Consider the following 24,020-nt stretch of genomic DNA (forward strand, 5'->3'; position numbering starts at 1 on the left):
CGGCTTCTGTGCAGGAAAAGTTCCTCGCTGTGACAGCTACCTGAGCCCCTATGAGTGTGACCTTCTATTCCCACACACTGAGTGAGGAGGAATTCAAAGTACTTCAGCTTTGAAAGCATCTAGATAGTTCTAGAAGATTCTGGAGATGAAAAAGTGTCCCGATTTCTAGTTCTCTCAGCCTGTGGTTTCTCAGTATTATCACCCCCAGGTGTGTTTGCTGAGTCCTGGAGTGTCCAGGAGCCTCTGCCCTGATAAACTTCCGTAGAATAAACCTAATAAAAACTATCTAGCCTTCAGTTTTGGGAAATGGCAGTGACATAAATTGTTTGTCATGTAGCAACAGAACACCTGAGTTTTACAAGCAATGTTATTCTCTACACTGCTTTGGTTTGCTTGATAGTCTGTGTTTGTGAACATACAGAACACTTCAAGCTAAAATGGAAGCAACTAAGTATCCCTAGAGAATCTGAATGCCTTGATTGATGGAGTTAGAGTTGCTTAAATATTTGTTGACTAAAAGTTTGAGTTTTCCAAAGATAGTGAATAAATTATAGGATGACTTGTATAAAATTATTTCCTGAGAATGACTGCCTTGTATCCAATGTTTTAATTATGTTGATGCATTTAAGGAAAATATTTGTTGAAATGCTCAAGGTGGATTTGCTATGACCTCCAATAACTGAAATGATACATGTATATAAGCACAAGTGCCTGTCTTAGCATATGAAGATATGTATATGCTTTTCATGTGCTATAGATACAAGAGTGTCACTATGGAATATTGAAAGACTCAAATGGGCTCCTTTTACTGTAAAATTTTTATATTAATATGTTATGTCGAAATTCCTGTTGAATATGATCAGTTCCATGCAGTCGGTGTACTGTTTCATGGACCCACTCAAAAACCAATGGAGGATTTGGGAATTACACTTAGTGACATATTCCAAGGACAATGTCACTCATTTTTAAGTGAGTGCTACCCTCCTCTTCCCACTCCTGCCTTCTCTCTCTCTCTCTCTCTCTCTCTCTCTCTCTCTCTCTCTCTCTCTCTCTCTCTCTCTTTCTCTCTCTCCCTCCCCCCTCTCCTCCCTGATATTATCCCTTCTGTTTTTAGTGTGTATGAATTACCTTGTTACATTATATCAAAACTTCGAAATCCCAGGGAATGAGGGACAGAAAACAGTGTGTCAGCCACATGCAACTTTAATCCAAGTTAATCTGAGACCTGTTTGTGACATCCGTGTTCTGCATCCTTCACAGTCTTTGGGCTCTTGGTGTGAGCATCCTCCCATAAATCCAATGGAAATTGGCTGTACCAATCAGCCCTGGGGAAGAGAGACTGAGCTCAGTGGAAACTAGTCGGGAGTTGGGTTTTAGAACCAAAGTTTCATTGCTAAACTATTCCAGTCTCAGCTGTCTTCTCTTGTTGAAGCCGGAAGCATGTGGTCAACCCCAGACACTCCCTAGCACACACACATACTGTTTGTGGAAAGGAAGTGGCAAGAACAGAAACTGGATGGAGGGACCTCGCCCCTCAAGGCATCTGCCTCCATGACACTTGCTGTACCGGGAAGGTGGTGGACATTCTGGTGTGTGGGAGGGAAATCGGGTTCAGAAGTGCACTTTGGGGTGATCTGTAATAGGCAAGGCACAGCACACAGAGGATCCTAGGCAGGTGGTCCTGGACGGTATAAGAAAACAGAATGAGCAAGCTCTGAGGAGCAAGCCACAAAGCAGTGTTCCTCGGTGGCCTCTGCTTCAGTTCCTGCTTCCAGGTTCCTATGTTGAATTTCTGCCCTAACTCGCCTCAGTCACAGACTGTTATCTGAAAGTAGAAGCTGAACAAACCCTTTCCTCCTCTATGTTGCTTCTGGCCATGTTGTTTATCTGGACAACACAAAGCAAACATAAAGAGTTCACTAGAATATTTCCAAGCCATTGACAGTCACAGCCTTGATGACCATACCCTGTGCCCAAATAATTTCTACATATACTTATTTATTTAATTTTACATTTTTGAGAATTTTATACTTGAGTATTTTATTTAGCCCAACCTCTCCCTTTCTAATTCCTCCTGTGCTCCCCCGACTCATTCTCAAGTATACAACCTTTCTTTCAGAATTATCACCACCACACAGATGTTTGAATATAAGCCACCGAATCCATTTAGCGTTGCTCATATGTGTAAGTGGTTAGGGCTGACCACTCTTGTATTGGATAAGCTATCAGGGACTGATCCTTGCAGAAGGCTGAGTCTCCCTCTCTCAGTAGCTGTTCATTGTCTGTAGCTCTTCATCTAAGGGAGGCGCCCTGTGAGATATCCCCCATCCATGTTGCACAATTAACTGGTAGCAGTGGAAAGGTCTTTTTTAAATAATTAAAGGAAATTATACCACTTAGGATGATAATAAGAGTCATAGACTAACAAAACCCCAGTGGGAGGCATGGGAATGCTCATTTACAGTTGTTGGTAAGGAAAATCCTAGGGACACCCAAAACAATACAAGCTTTTGTTATTGCCTCAGGGTTGAAGGCAAAACCCCCTACACATTCCGCAGGATGAGTAACCGGACTTTCAAAGAAGTATAAAAAAATGGTGGTATCAGGTCTCATAAACCACAGCTCACCCCTGTGCTCTAGGTTGAGATCTCTGTCAAGGGACTGAAATGCATGCTGGTTGCTATGATTTAACAGTCAGAGCAGTAGGAGACATAAAAACATTCAGAAAGAGATGAAGGAGTGAGATCTCAGATGACATGTTGTCAAATTTGGTGTGTTCGAAGATCAGAAAAAAAAGTCAGAATGCTCGTCAGAGAAAAAAAACCCAACGTTTTCATTCTATATCTTGCAAATCACCTGTTTTTCTTTCTTGAATCTCTAACTTGCTGACAGCCTAGAGCTGCCGAGCTGTGGCCATATGCTAGGAATTGACGCCATAGTGTATAGCTAGGCAAGACTCTAAATTCCCAACTTTGTCTTCCATTTTCTGACCCAATGTCCACAAGGCAGTGCATGGAAAAGCTCTCTGTCCCGTGTTCCTGGGAAGCACCGCTTGGCCTTTCAACTTGGGAGAGAGCAAATTTGCCCCACTGAAAAGCCACAGCAGAACAGGCTGAATAAAGATTCCCGCTCAGCCTTCTTATACCATTAAAATGCCAAACGTGCTGCAGCTGCATTAAACAGGATATTCGGCTTGTCTTCACCCACAGATATGGGCATTTTGCCTGCTTTATATGTGCTGATTGTTGGCATTTGTGCTATGTGTTGCTTTCTTTGATGTCTTCTTGAGTATGTAGTATAGCAGAGGAGAGGCCTTCCAAGCCTAGGGTGCTTCCTCATAGAGGAACGAAAGCCATCCTGGCTCTCCTGGCTGAGGAGATCATGTTGACATGGCTAATGTCCTTCACAGGGTTACGTGCCCTGTTTCTAAGTAACCTCCCTTGCGAGGGTTTGCCAGCCATGTTCTCACAGAACAGTACATAAGACGTCTAAGGTATAATAAATAGCATGAACAGAGAAGCCAGCGCAGTATACTTAAAAGTTGAGTATGGAATGCTAATTTATAAAATGAAAAGCCAGCCTTGGAGTTAAATACACAGACCCTAGTGTTCAGCCTAGGATTAGAGACGTCTTCCCTATTCTAGTTCCAATGCTTTGGACACATTGCCTGTAACTTATTTGCAATATTAATCCTGGCATATAATTTCTATTGCACAAACAGGTAAGAGACTGGGTTATTAGCTATTGGTATCAGGCCTCATACTTGATAGATGTTTCTCAAGCTTAGTAGACACACAGTAAATGTGACTCCTCCCCACCCCTCTTTGTTACACAGGTAGTGAAGGAAAATTCTTACCATTCTTCATCCAGCTTCCTCTGTTGACTAAGTTCATTAACAAGTGGGATCAGATTCAACAAGGTCCAAAACCGCCATGATTGTCTTCTCCACCGTGACTCCCCAGCCCATGTGAAGGCAGGGATGACAGCCCCCTCTATGGCTACCTTTTCTCCTGCATGCTGTGTTATTCTAAAGGCAGCAGATGAGCCTTCGAGATCATAAATTGGATCACTGAACCTCACTGTTGTCGTAAAAATCCTCCAATGGTTTCCAAAACTCCTCTGGAGGTTTAGAGCACAACAAACTCCACAGGCTCTTTCTGCCTGCGTGATCTCCCCCAAACACTTCCTGTCACCTTCACCCCAAGTAATCATGGCACAGGGGCACCAGCTTCCACTCTTTCCTCCCACCCTTTCATTCCTTGCAATAATATTATTAGTTTCGGTTTTTAGAGTCTCATACAGCCTAGACAGGCCTGGAACTCGCTAAATACCCATGGTGACTTTCGCCTTCTGAGTCCTAGCTCTGGAATTACAGACTTATAGCATAAGGCTTAGTTTATGAGGTGCTGGAGACTGAAGCCACGGCTTAGTGCATTCCAGGTCATTATCTTGCACTTAGCTGCATCCCAGCCCCAGCTTGCTAGTTTGAAGCCAGACAACATGTACTCAGAGCTCAGAACCTGGCCGCTAAATAGGATTTGAGTTCTTTGCATCTCAGCATCACTAGGATGACTGCCCGCTGCCGATGCCAGGCTCGCTAGGGAGCCCACAGCCTTTCTCCTTCTCTGGGCCTTTGCACTTGGGCTCTGTATGAATTGGGCACTCATCTGTGCTGAGTTTCCTTTTGATTACTTTCTGTTGTGTTGGCGCAGTGCTTCTCAGCCTTCCTAATGCTGCAGTCCTTAATACAGTTCCTCATGTTGTGATGAACCCACAGCCATATACTTTTATTGTTGCTACTTCAAAACTGTCAGTTTGCTCCTGTTATAATCCTAATGTATATCTATGCCTCCTGATGGTCTTCGGGGTTCATGACCCACAGGCTTACAACTGATGTTAGGGGAACATTTATTTCCTGGTTATTCTGTTCCCTGATTTAGGTAAAATGTCAGCTATTCAGATGGGACCTCCCTGGCGCTAAACTCACGTTTCTCTTCCCCATCAGCCAGGGTCTTGTTCTTCCTACACTTAACAGTGTCTTCCTAATACGGATTGCTGTCTAGAATCATGTGCTTATATGGGACATAACGTACCTGAGTGTTTGGCTTGTGCAGAGTTTAGTAACCCATGGCTGGGCTTCCAGGGCTGTCTGCTTGGTCTTGGTTATTTAAACTCATCTCTGTCTGGAAATGCAGCAGGTGTGCCTAAGGCTCACGGCTGCCCTGTGTGAGATGATGACAGGGTACTAAGGGTCCACAGAGGAAACTGATGGTTTTACGTGCTTAAAATCCTCCTTGAGTCAAGTCTGAGTAGAGGGGCAGGGTCAATGCCTCTCCCACCAAAGGGAGGCTGTTCCCATTATTTTGATTCACCACCTCCCAAATGTCTTTATATAAACATATTCAATATGCTGAGATAGTGTACGTTCTGAACCCCCCTCAGGCGATAGTTAATGATCGTATCCATTTTGAAGATAGAATCCTCTGGATGTGAACATGGATGGAGAGGTAAAGAAAGTTAAGAAACCAGATAAACAAAACATGGCTCGTACATAGACCATTGGTCTGAGCAAATGTTAAATGTGAAGAGAAAAGATTTTAGTGCAGATAATGCTCTTGGTTTCCCTCTGGGACTGGAGAAAAGATTCTGTTGCTGAAGTCACCATTTATGCAGGTATAGAACATGAAGGAAGTCAAGTTGGGCCACATCTAGAAGCTTCATTCCTAGTGGCTAGCTTTGTAGAGCGGGAAGGAGGAAAAAATAATCCCCAATGTCACCCAGCTATGAACCTTGTGAGTTACAATAATGATTGGATGGACAAGTCACAACCCATGGAGCATAGTGGCATGAATGTTATGAGAGTCACCATCATTTCAGATTGGATTTAGGGCCTGTTCTGTGAGACAGAACCCATTCCTGGCATTGTTACTTTGACCAGGAGTCTGTGACTAGACAGATTATAAGCCCTAGAAGGGAACCTACCTTCTACAATTCTGCTAGATGGACAGAGTCTTAAAATAACTCCTGACTTCCTGCTAGACCCACAAATCAGTGAGATGCTCAAACCTCACCAGAGAAGCTTTCCTTAGCCGTTAGCACAGATACCCTTAACTGGTCGGTGTGCAGAGAATAAGAGACTGCAGTGCTCGACCCTAAATGGGACATCTCTATCACAGCCTTTCTCTCTAGGCTCAGGGGTTTTCATAGCAGACGGCAAAAGCAGAAGAGTTAGAGGTGGTGGATGACCTCAAGGAAGCTGTGTTCTCTGGACCTTACAGGGCAGCTGTACATCAACCGTGACAGCTTGCACAAGGCCTGTAAAAACTCAAGCCTAGCAAAATCCCAGCCTAGAAGTGGGGTCTGGGCATGAAAGGCGCTAGAAACTGTTGACAATCAACGGCTGTTGTTAGGTTTCCTTGGCATGTGTGTTAGTTTGTCACACTCTATGGCAGGCCTCACACCTAAGAGCACTTGGGCGCCATAAACTGGACTGTATCAATAAAACAAACAAACCACTGAGCCAACACCAAAGCCAAAGTTGGGTGGGAAGGGGGGTGGGTGGATATGGAAGGAGTTGAGGGAGAGGAGTAAATATCATTGAAATACATTGTAGGAAATCCTCAGTCAATAAAATATTATTTTAAAAAATACAAAACAAATATTTTAGGGCAGATTACCAGAATTATTTTTAGACAGGTTTTATTTATGATGTAATGAGTAATCCAGTTTGATAAGTCAAGTAGATGCTGGATATAAACACTTACTTCTCAGAGAAGCTATTTAGGTAGGAACATGTTAGGAAATGATGACACTCTGTAGGTGTGAACTCTGTGTACATTCAGGTGTACTCTCTGGTGCTCCTAAGAAGAAGACATAGTGCACCACCTCATTCACTCATGCAATAGTTAGTTAGGTACATATAATTTTCAAAGTTGATAGTTTCAAAACGAAAGCCCAAACCCCTGGCTGATTTTTAGAGCCACGTCCTTGGGTGGGGTCTGTCCTAGCTGCACACTTTGGGCACTTCTAATGACATCAAGGACAAGTTCCTCCCTGAGATTAACTGTTTCCACCTTTGCCCACCACATTTCCTTCTACGGAGTATTTATGAGTTTCTTCTTTGGGGACTGACATTTTTATTTAATAAAAACACTGACTTAGGGATTAAAAAGTATTTATGACTCTACATCATTAAAAGCGCTCTTGTGGGAGTCTATTTGTAAATTAGAGTCTCCAATCTACCACCCCCATCAGATCAGGAAATGTATGTTCAAGGTTTCCATACAGTACCTAGTATGTTCATATTATGACATGGCGTGTGTGATGTGCTTTGCACATATGTGTAGACAGATAGGTTGTAGCTTTGCATTTAATAAGGGGATGACGTTTATCTGAACATAAATAAAATGCCTCATCCCTGATCCCCAAACAGGGAGACTAAGACAGCACAATAGTTCGACTGTAGCTTTGGCCAGAAAGTTCCACTTCAGAGTGTCTGTGACTGGGATAATTAATAGGTCTGTGGGGACAAGTGCAGCTATCAGCGTTTCTAATTAAGGACATTCATCATCTGGATGAAGGATGGAACGGGCTGCATTCTGAGACCGTGGGGATTGTGTTTTAATGGAGGACAACATGAGTTTGCTAAACTTCACGTGAACAACTCAAAGAATCAAACACCTTATGCCACCTTCCTGGTGAGGACATGGTGACATTTTCCATTTAACAATGTTCATCACATTGCTTAGTGGAAGCGCAAGGTCATTGGCTCACAAATGGATCTGCGGTAACAAAGGCTAGGTGGTTTGTACCACCTTACCCATCCGAGGAGGGTTTTACTATTTCAGAAAGGCTGTGTTTTGTTGATACAATTCTCCCTGGTGGAGTTTCCTTTACTTATCAGAAGTCAATTTCATAAAGCTTCCTTGTACATTTGAGTCTGATGTCACTTTATGTCCAAATAATATTTTTTATTTCTAAAAAACAAGTTTGGATTTATCCAGGAGTTTAATAATTAATATTTTAATTAATAAATTGAAATGTTTATTTAAAAATTCATTTCCTCTCATTTCTAATGAGGATTTGTATCATGTCCATTAGTAACATAAATATAACAATTAATATATTTAATTTTTTTCTTTATATCACCTAGTCTTTAATATTAAAAATTCTTTCTGTAGAGAATTTTATTTGCTGGAGATTTAAAACTGACAAAAATTTAACTTTAAAAACATTACTGAGTCAGACCTAGGATTTCCATTTCATGTCATAAGATTAAAACTTAGTAAAGCATCCTGCACTTCACTCTTCTCTGAGCTTTGAAGGTGGGGACACAAGGCTCTGAGAAGAGGAAAGGCTGTTGCCAATGTCAAACAAAACTCACAGGTAAGCACACAGCAGATTGTGGCTTGACTGATTGACTCGGTGAGTCTGTACCTTGGTGTTTCCATTGAGTGGTAGAGCAGGTGGAAATCAGTTTGAACTGATGCTGTTTAATTTTATAAATTTTTATATTTCCTGTAAAACGCACATGCAGTAAGATTTTGACTACTTTGACTGCACAGGCTACTGATGCATGTGTAGCCATTTGCAAAACATTGCTATTTCTTTCTGTTTTCTTTGTCTCTGTAGAATACAGCTTGCACTGACAATTCTAAAACATGAACACATGTCAAGTGATAGCCACCTGTATATATTTGGTTTGCTAATACAGGCTCACAGAATGACTAACTGGTCATAACACCGTGTTTTACAAAACGAAAATAATGCAAAGTTGTTGGTCATATTTAAAGCGGCTCGTGAATTCCATTTGCTATGCTTTCTGGATCCAAGTGTAAACATAACCTGCAAACCTTTGGTGGCAACATGACATGATGAACTTCAGGCCATTTTCCGGGTGATTTGATAACTGTGAGACAAATAAGCCAGGCTCCAGGGACAGATGCAACATCTAGACTTTATGGCATCCAACACACGTGTCATCTCAGGACTCAGCTCACGGAGCTCAGCACATTGCGTGATGGCTGTCAGGAAGGAGAGCAGCTTCGCTGAGAAGCAACAGGACAGAGGAAAATTCTGTTTCTGCCCCGGCCTTTCCCACTGGGGAAGAATGTGTGTAACAGCGAGGGGCTTTCTCAAAAGTTCAGTTTGTGTGCAGTGTAGACGCCAGGGATATGGTCTCATGTATTATACTTATGTATGTTCTCGAAGGACCCTCGTGTGAAGCATTGTCTTTTGAAAACCATCCTTTAAACTCACTTAAACTTGATTTCGATGTGCCTGAGCTTCCGGTGCCTCCAGTCATAATGACGGCACAAATTTAATACATCCCCAAATTCAAGAACAGAAAATGTGAACCAGAGGCCAGGTGCGGTGAGCTTTGGCTACGTGTTGTCAAAATCTAGGAAGTCTCTTGGAAGTGTATGCACAAGTATAAGTTTATGTGCATATGTATATATAGATCAACACATGCATATTTTTATATAATACATATAATTTTACAAGCTGAACTCTGAAATTCCTTTATCTTCTGATTACTGATTGCAACTGGACTTTTGGATTATAATTGGTGTTCTAACTTCTAATTCAAGTGTTTTAGCTCTCATAATTACTGGTTTCTGAGACCTTGCCTTCTGTTTGGTTTGTATACTGGGTCCCTTTCATTGGGTCATACTCTGCTGGGTGTGTCTCTCTATCTGCCTCTTCCCTGATTGTGGCTGGTTCTGATAAATGAGTCCAGATGAGACAGGAGCATCTGGCTTTGTTACAGCACCATTATCAGGTTGTTGAGGCTACACTTTTCCTGGAATGCCGACTCCATTAGGCCTTCTGTGCATGTGCAGTTGGAAATCTCTCAGCCTTTGACCTTTGTCCCCAGCCTTGCTCTCTGACCTCGGCCTTAGGGTATAGCCCACCTTATAAAACATTGCTGCTGAGGTGTTCCGCTCACTGAGCCTCCATCTGCAAGGTCAGTCTGCAGCGTTGACGTCCACTTGTAAAATGAAAGAAATTAAACAGGCGGAACATGGGCTTCTGTCATTGTGGACTTTTATAAAGACGAGGAAAAGTTTCTTTTTCCCCCACTCAGCTTCCAAGTTGTGGGAACGCTGCTGAGGGTGAGAGTGGAGGGTAAATACGAGCAGAAGGGGTGCCATAGTTTGATCTCAGGCTGATGTCAGGGGGAAAAGATTGTTGACAGAATCCATAACTCCCCTTTGTTGTCTGTAGGCTGAATTTTTGTTCTTTTAAAAAAGTCTAATTCTCTACAATTCAGAGAATCAGTAAAATTAAAAACAGCACCTGATTCATGTAATATGTATTTAAATGAGACTTGCCCACATCAAATAATCATAGATTTGATATTACAATTTCAATAATAATATTGGGGCCGGAGAGTTGGGTTAGCATGTAAGATTTCGGAACTGTAGTATTGGGGTGGAGGGTGGCTCTTCCAGGGGGCCTGATTTGCATTCCCAGCACCCAAGTCAGGAGGCTCATGATGCTTGCAACTCTGGCTCAGGAGAATCTGATGCCCTCTCTGTCCTCTGTGCACACACACACACACACACACACACACACACACACACACACACTCCACAAAGGTAATACACACACAGGCATACCGGCACATAGGTACACACACATCATAAACATGCAGGCACATAGTCATACACTTTACATATATACATGCACACAGATACTTCACAAGACAGTCACTACACACACACACACACACACACACACACACACACACTCCACAAAGGTAATATACACACAGGCATACCGGCACATAGATACACACATACATCATAAACATGCAGGCACATAGTCATACACATCACACTTATACACACAGATAGTGCATAAGACAGTCACCACACACACACACATACACACATCATAAACATGCAGGCACATAGTCACACACATCACACACATACACACAGATAGTGCATAAGACAGTCACCACACACACACAAATTTAAAAACCTTAAACAATCCCTGCCTTTTTCTCGTCTGTTACTGAGTGAACAAAGGTTGAGAGGGTGGAAATACACACATGGTTATATAGTGGTTTTTATCACTCCGAGAGGAGCCCTTGGCTTGGTACAGGGCTCCACATAGCTTTGGAATCATCTGTGGGACCACTTCTCAAGCCGGGCGTATCATCATCGACTCTGCTTGATGTCTCTTTGAAAACCATATGATAAAAGAAGAGATTTTGGGTTATGAGGACAGCGGCATTGAATGTGCAGAGTTTCCCTTCTTTCTGTTTTGACTAACTCAGAAGGCAGCAGCAGCTGTAGACAATGGAAGACCCGGCTTGCACTGGGTGCCGACTGTGAGTCACCACTGTGGTAGGTTTCTATGCTGTGAACCGTCAGGATCTTGATAGGCTTAAAGATGTAGTGGTCACGTATACATTCTCCAGGTCATTTCTCAGAGACACCGTGACCTTTGCACACACACAGGGCACATACATACAGGTGAGCCAACACTCATGAGCATAAAATAAAAGTAAGTCTGAAGGGTAAGAACAATGAGTAAGAAGGAATCCATTTAATTGTTGACTGCCCTTTTAGAGTACGTTCTATTTTTATTCTCCACCTAGCCAACAGAGTGAAAGAGTAGTAAACGATGTTGTGCCTTCCTGCCTAGCCCCATCTGCGGCTGCGGGGACCCTGATGGAATGTTTGGTTCACACAGAAGCATGGATACGTTCTAGCTGACTACTTTCTAATGAAGTCAAGCAGAGAACTGTGGGCATGAGTGAGATTTCTGTGTCATTAAACTGAATACAATTAAGTACCCAAAAAAATGCAGTCCAGACATTGGTCACAAACAGTGCTCCTCAAAATATTCTAGCTTTAATACCTTACTTGTGAGAGTTTTCCACCTGAGACAAGACTGTTGAGTCAACACGCCCCATGAGCTGGAGCTGCCTTCTCACCTCCCGAGTTTGTTCCCTGAGCTTGGGGAGAGCACTGGCAGTTCTCACAGATTATCAAGCCATGGGGCCCTTCCAGCTGCTGGCTCCACCTTTGGCTGAGTTCTGGGCAGACTTCCAGTCAGGGACACAGACCCGTGTTTCCCAGCTTGACTCTGCTCCTCTCTAGGACCTAAGACTTTAGCTTTGCAAAAGCTTGAGCTTTTCAACCTCTGTTTTGCTCACATGTAAAAGGGAGTTGCTAGTCATATCCTTTCATAGGATCAGAGGTAATCACAATGTGAGCTTTAGATACACCTGCATACACACGGAAGGACCCAATAGAAGCGTTCTATATCAGATATCGTTGTGATTGTGTTCATGAGAGTTTAATGCCATGCTTAGAGATGCTTCCTCAGGTGCCTTCACAACTACTTGGATTCTTTTATTCTTTTTTTTTTTTTTGAAACAGGGTTTCTCTGTAGCTTTGGAGCCTGTCCTGGAACTAGCTCTTGTAGACCAGGCTGGCCTTGAACTCACAGAGATCCTCCAGTCTCTGCCTCCTGAGTGCTGGGATTAAAGGTGTGCACCACCACTTGGCCACAACTACTTTTGTGTGGGGGACTTGCATAACACAACCTTTCTTCTCCCATTTACACTGAGCAACTCTTCATAATACAGGGCCTAGTTTTAGAGATGGCACCGGATCATAGGTAGAATATAATGGGGGCTCATTTTCTGCTCTGGTCTCTGACAGGTAGTATTTCTGTAATCATGAATTTTAACACACGTTAATATAAATGAAGTGCCCAGTGTAATATAAAATATTTTATCTAGAAGGACATAAGCACATGTGTTCAGTTTATCACGTCAGCTCTCCGCATGCAGCCCAAACTCAGTGGGATGAGTGTGTGGGCGGAGCCTTGCTTCCCTCCACTGTCCACCCTGTCTGCCTGTGACATGTAGTTTAGCTTCCTGTATAGGACACGTATATCAGCTCACCGGAATCGTCATGTGATTCTGTCGTCTGCTTAATGTGGTTCCTATACGCCTGACCATCAACTGTTTGGTCCTGAGTCTCGTGCAGCCACAAACTTCCATCTGAAAGACATTTAAATTGTGTCAAAATAAAAATAAGTATCAGCAAATCACAAGACGACTGGAGGAAAATAACGCAGGAAGGCAGCAAACCTCAGCATTACTCTGTGGCAATAAAGTTACCCCATGAAGCTTAGACCAGCAACCGGAAGTGTGGCTTTCGTCTCGGAACATGGTGGGGTAAAGATGAAGACCATGTGAGCGTCCTACAGAGAAGGACACTTTAGAAGTGACAAGTAACCTCACCAAGAGAAAAGGAGAGAGTCTGGCCTTGGCTGTGAATGGCATCTCCTTTGGTTTTATTTGGTTTTGAAAGCACAACAAAAGGAGATGGCTTTCTCTTCAGTGATGAGGGCAAACCCACAGCATCCTAACATTCACTGTAAGATGAGTCTGCCGAATTTGAGCAACACAGACTCAGCACTCGGAGCTTTGATTAGGGTTCAATGATGACAACAGCTGAAACAAAATTAGAAGGACTTATCTCAAGCTTATATTAAACAGAAAGGATATGTAGAATGAATTATGAAGATTATGCTGGAATATAATCTGAAGTTTTTCTCCTCTTTTAAACAAGTATTGATTATACAGAGAAGGTACTAAATACATGAAGAGTCCTGTTAGGTGTTCTGGTAATAGTAGTGATGGTCAGAGTCATCATGTAGTTTGTGGACCTACGCAGTCAGCTGCCAACTCTTCCGTTACTGCAGGCTGTTCCAAGTCTGGTTTGCACTATTTTAATGTAATCTCAGATGCCTTATGGGCAATGTCTCTTCTAGGGTGTTCCCTGCATTGATTTGTTTGTACTTCTGAAATGGAACAGGAGCATGCCAGTGTGTTCTTGTGGAGTCAGGAGGAGACAGTTCAGACCTTAGGTCAAATCACACGTCTTTCATGTTTACAAATTTTGCTTCCATGTTTTATAATTTATCTCCCACAAGTCTGTCTACAGCTAGGAATGGTTAAATGTATGGATGGGGCAAACACTAAGACTTTGTTTTTGCTTCTTCCCAGGATCCCCAGCCTTGACGGGAACAGGGACAATCAATGTTCTCGTAGATGATATCAATGACAATGTCCCCACCTTTGCCAGTAACATGCACTTCACTGCGATTCCTGAGGATGCCCCGACAGGGACAGATGTCCTGCTGGTGAACGCCTCGGATGCAGATGCTGCGGCCAACGCCGTCATCAGGTATGTGCTTGGAACTGTGTCAACTAGTTTTTCACCAGATCTGGTCTTCAAACTAACACAAAATGATATCTAATTTCATAAGGAATTCCATATTAATACCCAATACTCTTTCTGTGGCCCATTGCCAAGCCACTATCCTGAAACTGAGAATTAAGCAGTAACGTGATTGCTTCCTCTAAAGCTGTGCGTATTACTTTCTATTTTATCATTTGCCATGCCCAGCGATGATACAGCTGTGGTTCCTTCTGCTGTTTGTTGCTGACTCCCTGTCTTATGTTCTGCGTTCAGCAGGGTGGTGGGAGGTTCTGCAGCATGCAGCTGCCTGGGGATACCCAGTGATGTTAAGCTGGCATGAATGTGGCATCACATGCAGGGACTTGATGACAATGGAACCAGTTAGGCTCAGTTCTTCCCTTTCTCCTCCCACAGACCCATGGCTAGTCACCGTGCTCCTTAACAGAATAGCTGACTTTTGATATGGCGACTCTGAGTTTCAAGACCTTCAGATGAGATGTACTGACTGTAGTTAAGATCAGGCCTAGAAGTGTCACATATCACTTCCAGAATGTTCTATAATCAAAGCAGCTTCACTAGTAGGATGAATATACCCCAGGCCTGAAGGGATGAACTTTGAAGCCTTGGGCCATTGGTAATCAAGCAGTATCCCCTGCATTAATATTCATATTTTCTTCATTTAAAAGTTTCTTTATGTAAATCCTGGCAACAGCCAGGCCAGCAGCAAGGACTCTTGTTCAAGGAGATAAAGCGGTGGTGATGTGTAGCCTTTGGCTAGCATAGCCCTCTTCTCTTTCTCCCAGCCTGCTCTAAATGGATAAAGACACAATTTCCCTATTTCCAGAGCTAACCCTTGAAGACAAATTTTTGTAATTCTCTGTGGTTAGGTGGATAAATACACAGTGGGTCAGAAGACAGAATCCGGGGATCAGTTGTTATGAAAGGATCACATACGTATTAATATGGCTATAGCTTCATTAATGATTTACTTTCATCACCTGCTATTAATTTCTCATGAACAAGGGCCTCTTGGGAAACCGTTCTCTTCCTGCTGGCAGGGATAAAGGTGTGAGAAACTCGGGATTCAGTCCCACTTCATAAACATTGAGTTGCTGGTCTGAGCATGTGTCAGCTAAGGCAAGACCTCTGCTTTCATTAAACTTTTACCTTTTTCCAGGTAGTCGGTAAAGTGCAACAAAATAAGATTGTCTCATATACGAAGTCACCTGAATTCAAAAGAGAATGACCCCATTAGGGCATATGAAGGGTATACTTTAAAAGCTAAAAGTTGGACCCTGTAATGGTGGCCATCTTCATCCCTGTTTTTTACTGTGACAGATACCTACTTGATGGTCTTTACAAGAAGGAAGGGTTGATTCTGGCCACAGAGGCAGAGACTTTGGCCTGGGATCCCCGGCTCTGGGCCTGGGATGAAGGAGATCACACAGCTGTGAGAACGTGGGATAAAGAGAGTGAGAACGTGGGATAAAGAGAGCTGCTCACTTCATGGTAGCCAGGAAAGGGGTGGGAGTCATAGAAAGGACCAGGGCCAAGAGACACCCTTCCAGTGCACACCCTAGTGACTCCCTTCTTCCCAGCAGGCCCCTGGCCTAGAGCTCCAACCCCCAGCTTTCTGTTCACACCTTATGTTTGGGTCAGAGCCTTCTTCATCTCTGAAGACACCCTTGCAGACTCCTCCAGAGGTATCCTTTCCCAACCACCAGCCTCCATGTCCAATCAAGTCACACCATTAACCACTACAGGGTTAAAGGTATAAGGAAATATTTCTTGCTTTGGTATAGAGCATGCAATAGTCGATGCTGGGAAGGACAGGATCAAGATGATAGCCAGGCCGCAGTCAGGAGGGGAAGGTGGTTGTGATGACCCCTGCTACTGCACCCACTGGAGGGGATGATGCTGCATCACCGTGGAAGGGGAGAGCAGACAGAAATGAACATGTCCCCAAGTCCTTGTGGACCTCAGAGGCCTCACCAGAAACTTAGCAGCTGGCCTCTGTCAGGTGGTGTCTGTATGTTAGAAGGATCAGGCAGAGGGATATGAACTTGATACATCTAAGAAGGATGCCATGCCAGGGCCAGAGTAAAGAGGCTGGAGAGGGAGGGGTAAAACATTTAAGGCAATCTAAGAGTCTGTCTATCTATCTATCTATCTATCTATCTATCTATCTATCTATCTATCATCTATCTATCTATCATCTATCTATCATCTATCTAATCTCTATCTATCTATCCACTTATATATCTATATCTATTTATCTATCTATCTAATCTATATCTACCTATATATCTAATCTCTATCTATTCTCCATCCATCTATCTATCTATCTATCTATCTATCTATCTATCTATCTATCATCTAGCTAATCTCTATCTATCTACCTATATATCTAATCTCTATCTATCCTCCATCTATCTATCTATCTATCTATCTATCTATCTATCTATCTATCTATCTATCTATCTATATTTAGAGAGAGAGAGATGCAGTACCCATTTCTTTGGTGGTAACACGTTTGTGCCTATTACGCTGCACTATGTCTGAACTGTCCGTGTGACTCTGTGACTCCAGCTCCTTCTGTGTCCATGACTCTTTGGTGAGCATGCTCCACCTTGTGTTTCTGTTCCCATTCAGGCCTCAGTGTGCTAGGTGTTCCTCACCTTTCTTGTGTTGCTTCTTGGCTTTGTGATTTAAAAAACGTGATGTTTCTCTGCTCTCCTCATCCACACCCTGTGTCTAAGGCCGCTGCTCATCCTTACCCAATCTGTGGGTACATTCTCATGTTGCTGCTTCCTGTGTCTCTGCTTTACAGCTCCAGTTCAGACTACAGTTACATCATGCCTGAAGCTACTGCAACAAACACCATCTTCCCTGATTGCTGGTTCTGATCTGTTATACATACTATACTATAATGTACATGATGCATTGAGAACTATGCCTGTGTGTGAGTTCGACAGTAAGGCATGCAGGCAGTCTAGCTATGCTTCTTCTTGCTCAGTGTAGGATGTGGCAGGCAGTCTAGATATACAGCCCAGAAGTCAACCAAAACATCAAATCACTCATCATCTCCACATAGATGCACTAGTCTAGTCTGCACAAATGAAGGAAGACATTGCAAGCAAAGACAGGGATTAGTACCAAACCCATGCAAGATGAAAGTTGGGCATCTGGGGAAAAAAGATTAGGGGGTATGTGAATGGGCCTTGGAAAAATCTAGAAGAAATTAAAACTTTCTGCTTCTAAATGATCAAGCAAACAAGAACAAAAGCAAATCATAACCAATTAAAACAAAACAAAATAAGAGACGTTTTAGGGCCACAGCATGCCTCACTGACATTTTGGACAATTCTTCTCTACTGTAGGAAGCAATGCCAAGGGGAAAGAAGCTCAGTCAGAGAGGAAATGGGCTGTTGCCAGAAATGAAGTTTGGGCATCTGTTGGCTCAGCTGCATCAAAGACATTCCTTTCTCACCATCTCTCAGCTTGCTGTTTGCTATTGCTATTGCTCAGTCTCGAGATTCCAAGCACTCAGTAAATGGCCTCAGCATCTCCCAGGCTTATTGTGCTAATCTTCAAAGATCACATCATTTTCTGCCCCAAGGGAGAGGATGAGGACTTTCCCAAGCCATAGAGCCACGCTCACATCCCACTGTGGCTCACACCAAAGCTGAGCACACTGTCACCCAAGACCAAAGCTGAGCACACTGTAACCCAAAGACTAAAGCTGAGCACACTGTTGCCCGAAGACCAAATCTGGCTCACGATTGCTTTTGTAGCCTGATCTCTGAACCCAACCACACTCATTGGGAAACACCCTCTCTGTTGTGTCTTATACAAGTCCCAACAGAATTCATGTAGTCAACGATATTGAAAACACAGTCAGAATCTTCATGGAAAGGGTTGCCTGGCACTCTATCTTTCTTCCTCCTTTTGACAGCAATATTCCGTTATCAGTCCATATAGAACTTTCTGAGGAGGCTTGTTCTTCCTCGCTGCTGTCAGCAGTGTTCCGTGTCTTCCACACACCTAGTCTGGCACTCACTGGCGTTTTCCTAACACTTTAATCTCCTGCTTTGTTTTGTATTAAATGTATCTGTGTGTCTTTCTCCCATTGAGAGTGTAAACTCGAAACTGAGATGATTAGTTTACTTATCTATGCTTGTCTGTTATTCTATATTAAATGTATGAATGAAATATGACAGGTTATAGGTAACAGACTGTTATTTTATAGTTACAGTTTCTTAAGATCTATTTCAGTTTCAAATCTAGATTTTTCAGGTGTTTAATCAAAAAATTCCAAGTAATTAATCATAATGACCAAAATAAAGAGGAGTATCTGCTCCCTGTCTTACAGAGGAAGAGAAAACTTGAGAAGGCCAAAAAGCTTTTGTATTTAAATGATATTAGTATTAAAATTTGCCCAAGTGAACTGTGTTTTAGATTCTAACAATAATTGTGTTCACATAGACTCAGCTTAGGGTCTTATGACCCCAGTATATCCCAGGGAGAGGCAAGGACTGCCAGAAGAATCCATTGGGGTCAGATTTTAAATGAGAATGATTTCAGGTTGTGTGGATGAATACAAATCATGATTTCTTATTTACAAATCAGAAAACAGATATCCAGATTTCTTGTATTAAACTCGATCCATGATGAGCGAAATACAACAGTGGTAAACCCTGGCCAATAATTTGTTTTGGCTTTAGGAACCAGATATGGTTTTCTTCCTTCCTTCTTTCCTTCCTTTTTTTCCTTCCTTTTTTCCTTCCTTCATTCCTTCCTTCCTTCCTTCTTCCCTCCCTCCCTTCCTCTCTCCCTCCTTTCCTTTCTTTCTTGCTCCCTCTCCCTTCCTCCCACCCTCCCTTCCTCCCTTCATTCCTTTTTGTCTTCCTTCTTCCCTTCCTTCCTTTCTTTCTTCCTTCCTTCCTTCCTTCCTTCCTTCCTTCCTTCCTTCCTTCTTCCTCCCTCCCTTCCTTCCTCCCCACTGCCTGTCTCCCTCCCTCCCTTCCTTTCTTCCTTTTAGACTTCTTTTTTTCTTTCTTTCTAATATGGTCTCAGTGGGCAATTCTTGCAAGACTGGAACTCGCTATGTACTTCAGGCTTTCCCCAAGCTCACAGATGTATCTACCTGCCTCTACCTCGAAGAACTGGGATCTAAGGCATGCACCACCATGCCTAGTCCCAGGTATGGCATTTCTTAAATTTCACTCTATAACCTCACTTGAGTTTTTCCATCTTAATATCATGGTATGATGGGCATAAAGCATGTTAAAACTACCAAGGTCATAGCTCTCACCTAGATCATCTATTTGTAGCTCATGAACTTCTTTGTACATAGATTTCCCCATAGTTTTAGATGCTTCATCTACATAAAGGCTAAGACTAAAACTAAATGGTTAGAATTATTTCACATTTAAGGAAAAATATAGAAATTTCTTTGAGCATATAACACAGTAAGATGTTGATAACATGTTGGAAATGTTTAAGGAACAGCACAGACATTCAGCTATTAAAAGAACACCACGAAATGGTTCAGTGACATCATGAATGTGTAACTGTCTCTGAGGGGCCCAGAAGCCCAAGAGTATCTGTAGTGTTGAGAACCCAACTGAGCCTCGAAGAAGAGAGGCGTGAAAATTCTGGCCCAGGCTTTCCGCGGCAGTCTATTTATAGACAGGCTGGTGCTGCTTCTCCCTCTTCTCAGCTTGGAAGCATAAATTAGCAAGTAATGGGTGCTACGCCATAATTCATGTTTAAAATAAACTTTTCATGCAATTCAGAATTTAATAAAGCTCTCAACAGGAATCATATTAATATCGTAAATTTTTATTAAAAATTTAAACATATTGCCTATTTTTTTTTAACAATGATCAAGTTGGTTTTATCTTACAAATTCACTGGAAGTTCAACATGCATAAATCATCAAGTGTTATAAATTACACAAATAGACTCAAAGAAGATGGATCACATGGTCATCTCACTGAGCACAGAAGAGACTTTTTATTTATTTACTTAATTTTTAAATTAAGGATTTTTTCATACAATCTTTTTTTTTTCATTTTACATTGCTATCCTGTTCCCACTCCCTCCCCTCCTCCCACTCCACGTTTCCTTCCACCCCACTCACCCCATTCCCTCCTCAGAAAGGGTAAGATTTCCCATGGGGAATCAATACATTCTGACACTTCAGTTCTAGGCAAGACCAAGGCCCTCCCCCTATATCTAGGCTGGGCAAGCTGTCCCTCCAAAGAGAATGGGCATCAAGTTGCCAGTTCAAACACCAGGGATAAATCTTGATCCCACTGCCAGTGACCCCGCAGACTGCCCAAGTCTCACAGGTGTCCCCTACATTCAGGAAATGGATGGAACTAGAAAAAAACAATCCTGAGTGAGGTAACTCAGACCCAGATAGACAAACATGATATGTACTCACTCCTAAGTGGATATTAGACACAAAACAAAGGACACCCAGCTTATAGTCCAGGATCCCTGAGAAGCTGGGTAGCAAGGAGAACCCTAAGAGAGACATGAATGAATTTCCAATGGGAAAGGGAAACAGACAAGACCCCCTGAGAAAACTGGGAGTGTGTGCGTGGGGGGGGGGGACGGAGGGTGGAAAGGGTGGGAGAGAGAAGGAGGGGGGAGGGAGGAGGAGAACATGAGGGAACAGGATGCTCTAGAAGCAGGAAGGACAGCAGCAAGGGAGAGAAAGTCAAAAGATGTCTTGATTGAAGGAGCGATTAAGGAACTAGAGAGAAACATGGCACTAGGAAAATTCCCAGGAATCCCCAAGGATGACCCCAGCTAAGAGTATATTAACTATTTTAAACAGTCCTACAGGCGATACTATGTTTGATGACATGGAATAGATAACCTATATCTTACAATAGATGCTTCCTTTATCCTTTACACTCGCAGCAGCTGGGGCATTGTCTGCCTTTCAACCTTGGCTTCTTATTCTCCACCGTGTAGAATACATCAAAATTCCGTTTCTTTCCTTTTTAAAATCCATATTTTTAAGGATTTTATGGGAGGAAATAGTTGATTGAACCTTAATCCTTATTTCTGTCAAACTGTTGAAGAATGTTCACAGCAGAACAAATCACTTCTTTTCCTATTAATTACTGGGAAATGTCTATAAGCACTGATAGTTTTCAGAGTAGGCATCACTTGCTTCTGTGATCCAGTTCGCCAGAAAATCTCAGAAAGGCAAGTTCATTTGAGTATTTCACAACTTTGGCTTGATAATTTAGAATTTTGTCTATAAAACTTCATTTTTACTTAAAGAAAAAGATTTTAACTATAAAGGGGGTGGTATCACTATACTTTACTACAAGGTTCTTCAACCCCAAGAAATAGAATTTATTTTTACCTTTTTTTTTTTTTTTTGGTTTTTCGAGACAGGGTTTCTCTGTGGTTTTGGAGCCTGTCCTGGAACTAGCTCTGTAGACCAGGCTGGTCTCGAACTCACACTAGAATTTATTTTTATTCTGATTTAGGCTTAATCCAGGCATATATGTATGCCAAAAAAATGTTGAAAGCCTTCAATAATATCAATTACTTTTTTCATCCTTATTTCTCAACCAAACACCTCTCTATTATATTTCCCATTCAGCTTTATAGCACCTCTATATTTTTATATAGTACCTCTCTATATTTGTAAATATGAACCCTGAAATACATCATATCCATAAAATAGTATAGAAACGCTGCCCTTTGCGTTCAGCTGTGGACATGTTATAGACTGTGCACCTTGCTGTTGTGGTGTGAGGCATGCGTTTCTTGCTCTGCATTTTCTAGTAAGGCATCATCTCTCGCTTTGCTCACATGGTCCAACCAAGGCACACATCTGACTCCAAGATGGGCATCTTGTATAAAGAAGAAAGCTTTTTGAAGACGTCTACTTCTGATCTACAGCCTATCTGTTCACATTGTGCTGGGGACCTTCAAGTCAGACTGCTTCTAGGAATGTCATTCTGGACTCCACGTCAGACACAAAATCAGGAACAGACACAGAGAGCCAGCCTCCTCTTCAGAGAAAATGGAGCAGCTGAGCTTAGTAAAAACTCCAGGGAAGTAGCTGATCTGTCCAGAATGAGCAGCAAACTGTCCAGGAAAATATCATCCTTCCCTGACAGGAACACAGCGAGGTCATCTGAGGAATGAGGCCACATGGGAGCATCAATGCCTCTACGTGAAAAACAGCCCTCTGCTGTGCTGTGTATAGCCAACACGATACTCTCCCCAAGTATTATAGATAGTGAATAGAAATGCTTTTAAAGGTGTTTAAAAAATATCCGCTAGTGATTCTGGCCACCAACCCCACTATTAGAACAAGGCAGAGGTTGCAATTCCTAGTGTATCTGTTTGAATGGCAACTGTGTTCTAGGCTTATTTTCTGGTCTTGTGTTGATCTGATCTGGGAGTTCAGAGACTCCTAAGGACCTTGAAGGGCTCTTGTGGTCATCGAACATTTTAGAATAATGATTATTTACGTGACAGCCACAGAACATTCCAAGTAATTATTTTCTGTCCGAAATTTCTCATTGCTGTGTCTTTAAACTTTTTTTTTGTTGTTAAATATCTACATGCTTGCCTGTTTGTTTGTTTATTTATTTATTTATTTATTCATAGAAAGAAGGGTGTCATGACATCATAGCTGAATGTGACCCACCTCTCCTTGCTCTTTGCCTCAGCTATAGCATCATCGGCGGAAACTCACAGTTCACCATCAATCCATCCACGGGGCAGATCATCACCAGCGCACTGCTGGACAGAGAAACCAAAGATAATTACACTTTGGTGGTGGTTGCCAGTGATGCTGGGTCTCCAGAGTCTCTCTCCAGTTCTACTAGTGTGCTTGTGACGGTGACTGACGTCAATGACAACCCACCCCGGTTCCAACATCACCCGTATGTCACACACATCCCATCTCCTACTCTCCCAGGTAATTCAATAGTAAGGTCACCCAGGTGTGTGTAGCTTATCAGACACATTCCACGAACAGCGCTAAGAGACATATGATACAGTCTAATTTGGAAAAACATCTGAAATTCAGGGTGTGAATTTCAGGCCCAATGAAACTGAAGAATTCTAATTCTTGCCTTGTAGATTATTTTCTTTTATCCAGATTAGCTGCGTATAGGACTTCACAATTCTCATGGCTCCATGGGTTTAATTCTTATAATGTTTCTTCAACACTGTACATGAGCAAAATAGATAGCCCTCCATCATCAGTGATGGTGCTGCTCTAACATTTCATTGGTGTGTAAGTTCCTAAGAGGGGAGGCATAGTCTTTATTCTTCACACCAATTCCCCCATTGTTGAAGAAAATAAACATTCAACTTCAATTCTTCATAGATATATTTTCAAAAAGTTGAATGAATCAGTAATTCTAAGGATTGCATTTTTCCATTCCTCTCCTGCTTCTGCCGTCAATCTTAGGAGCCCATTGTGAGTTGCCATCTTGGGAGCAACATGAACTTATCTTCCTGCGTTGAAAAGAATTAGTTTATCATTTAGTTTGTAAGTAGTGGTACATTCTTTCAGGAACTAAGTAGATATGCTGCCACTTGTAATTTTGATAAGATTAAATGCAGTAAAATATACAAATATAAGTAATACCATCTTCTTTCCTTGAAAATATTTTATTCGAAGTATAAATGAGTGGATTCAGAATTTCTCTTCATGTTCTTTGATCTTCTACTAACTCCAGAATGTCTGATACCCGTTGAATGAATAAAATCTATAAATGGATATGCCAGATT

The 24,020-nt window shown here is 42.2% G+C and overlaps 1 protein-coding gene across 1 annotated transcript in view; it reads left to right on the plus strand.

The window, feature by feature from the left end:
- Positions 1-24,020, plus strand: part of Fat4 (FAT atypical cadherin 4) — a 133,302-nt gene that overhangs the window by 73,143 nt on the left and 36,139 nt on the right. The window contains exons 7-8 of the mRNA XM_075951076.1: positions 14,039-14,219; positions 22,949-23,199. Of these exons, the coding sequence (XP_075807191.1) occupies positions 14,039-14,219; positions 22,949-23,199 (432 nt within the window). The remainder of the gene's footprint in view (positions 1-14,038; positions 14,220-22,948; positions 23,200-24,020) is intronic.

This window comes from Microtus pennsylvanicus, chromosome 16 (genome assembly GCF_037038515.1).
Source record: "Microtus pennsylvanicus isolate mMicPen1 chromosome 16, mMicPen1.hap1, whole genome shotgun sequence".
Lineage (NCBI taxonomy): Eukaryota > Metazoa > Chordata > Mammalia > Rodentia > Cricetidae > Microtus > Microtus pennsylvanicus.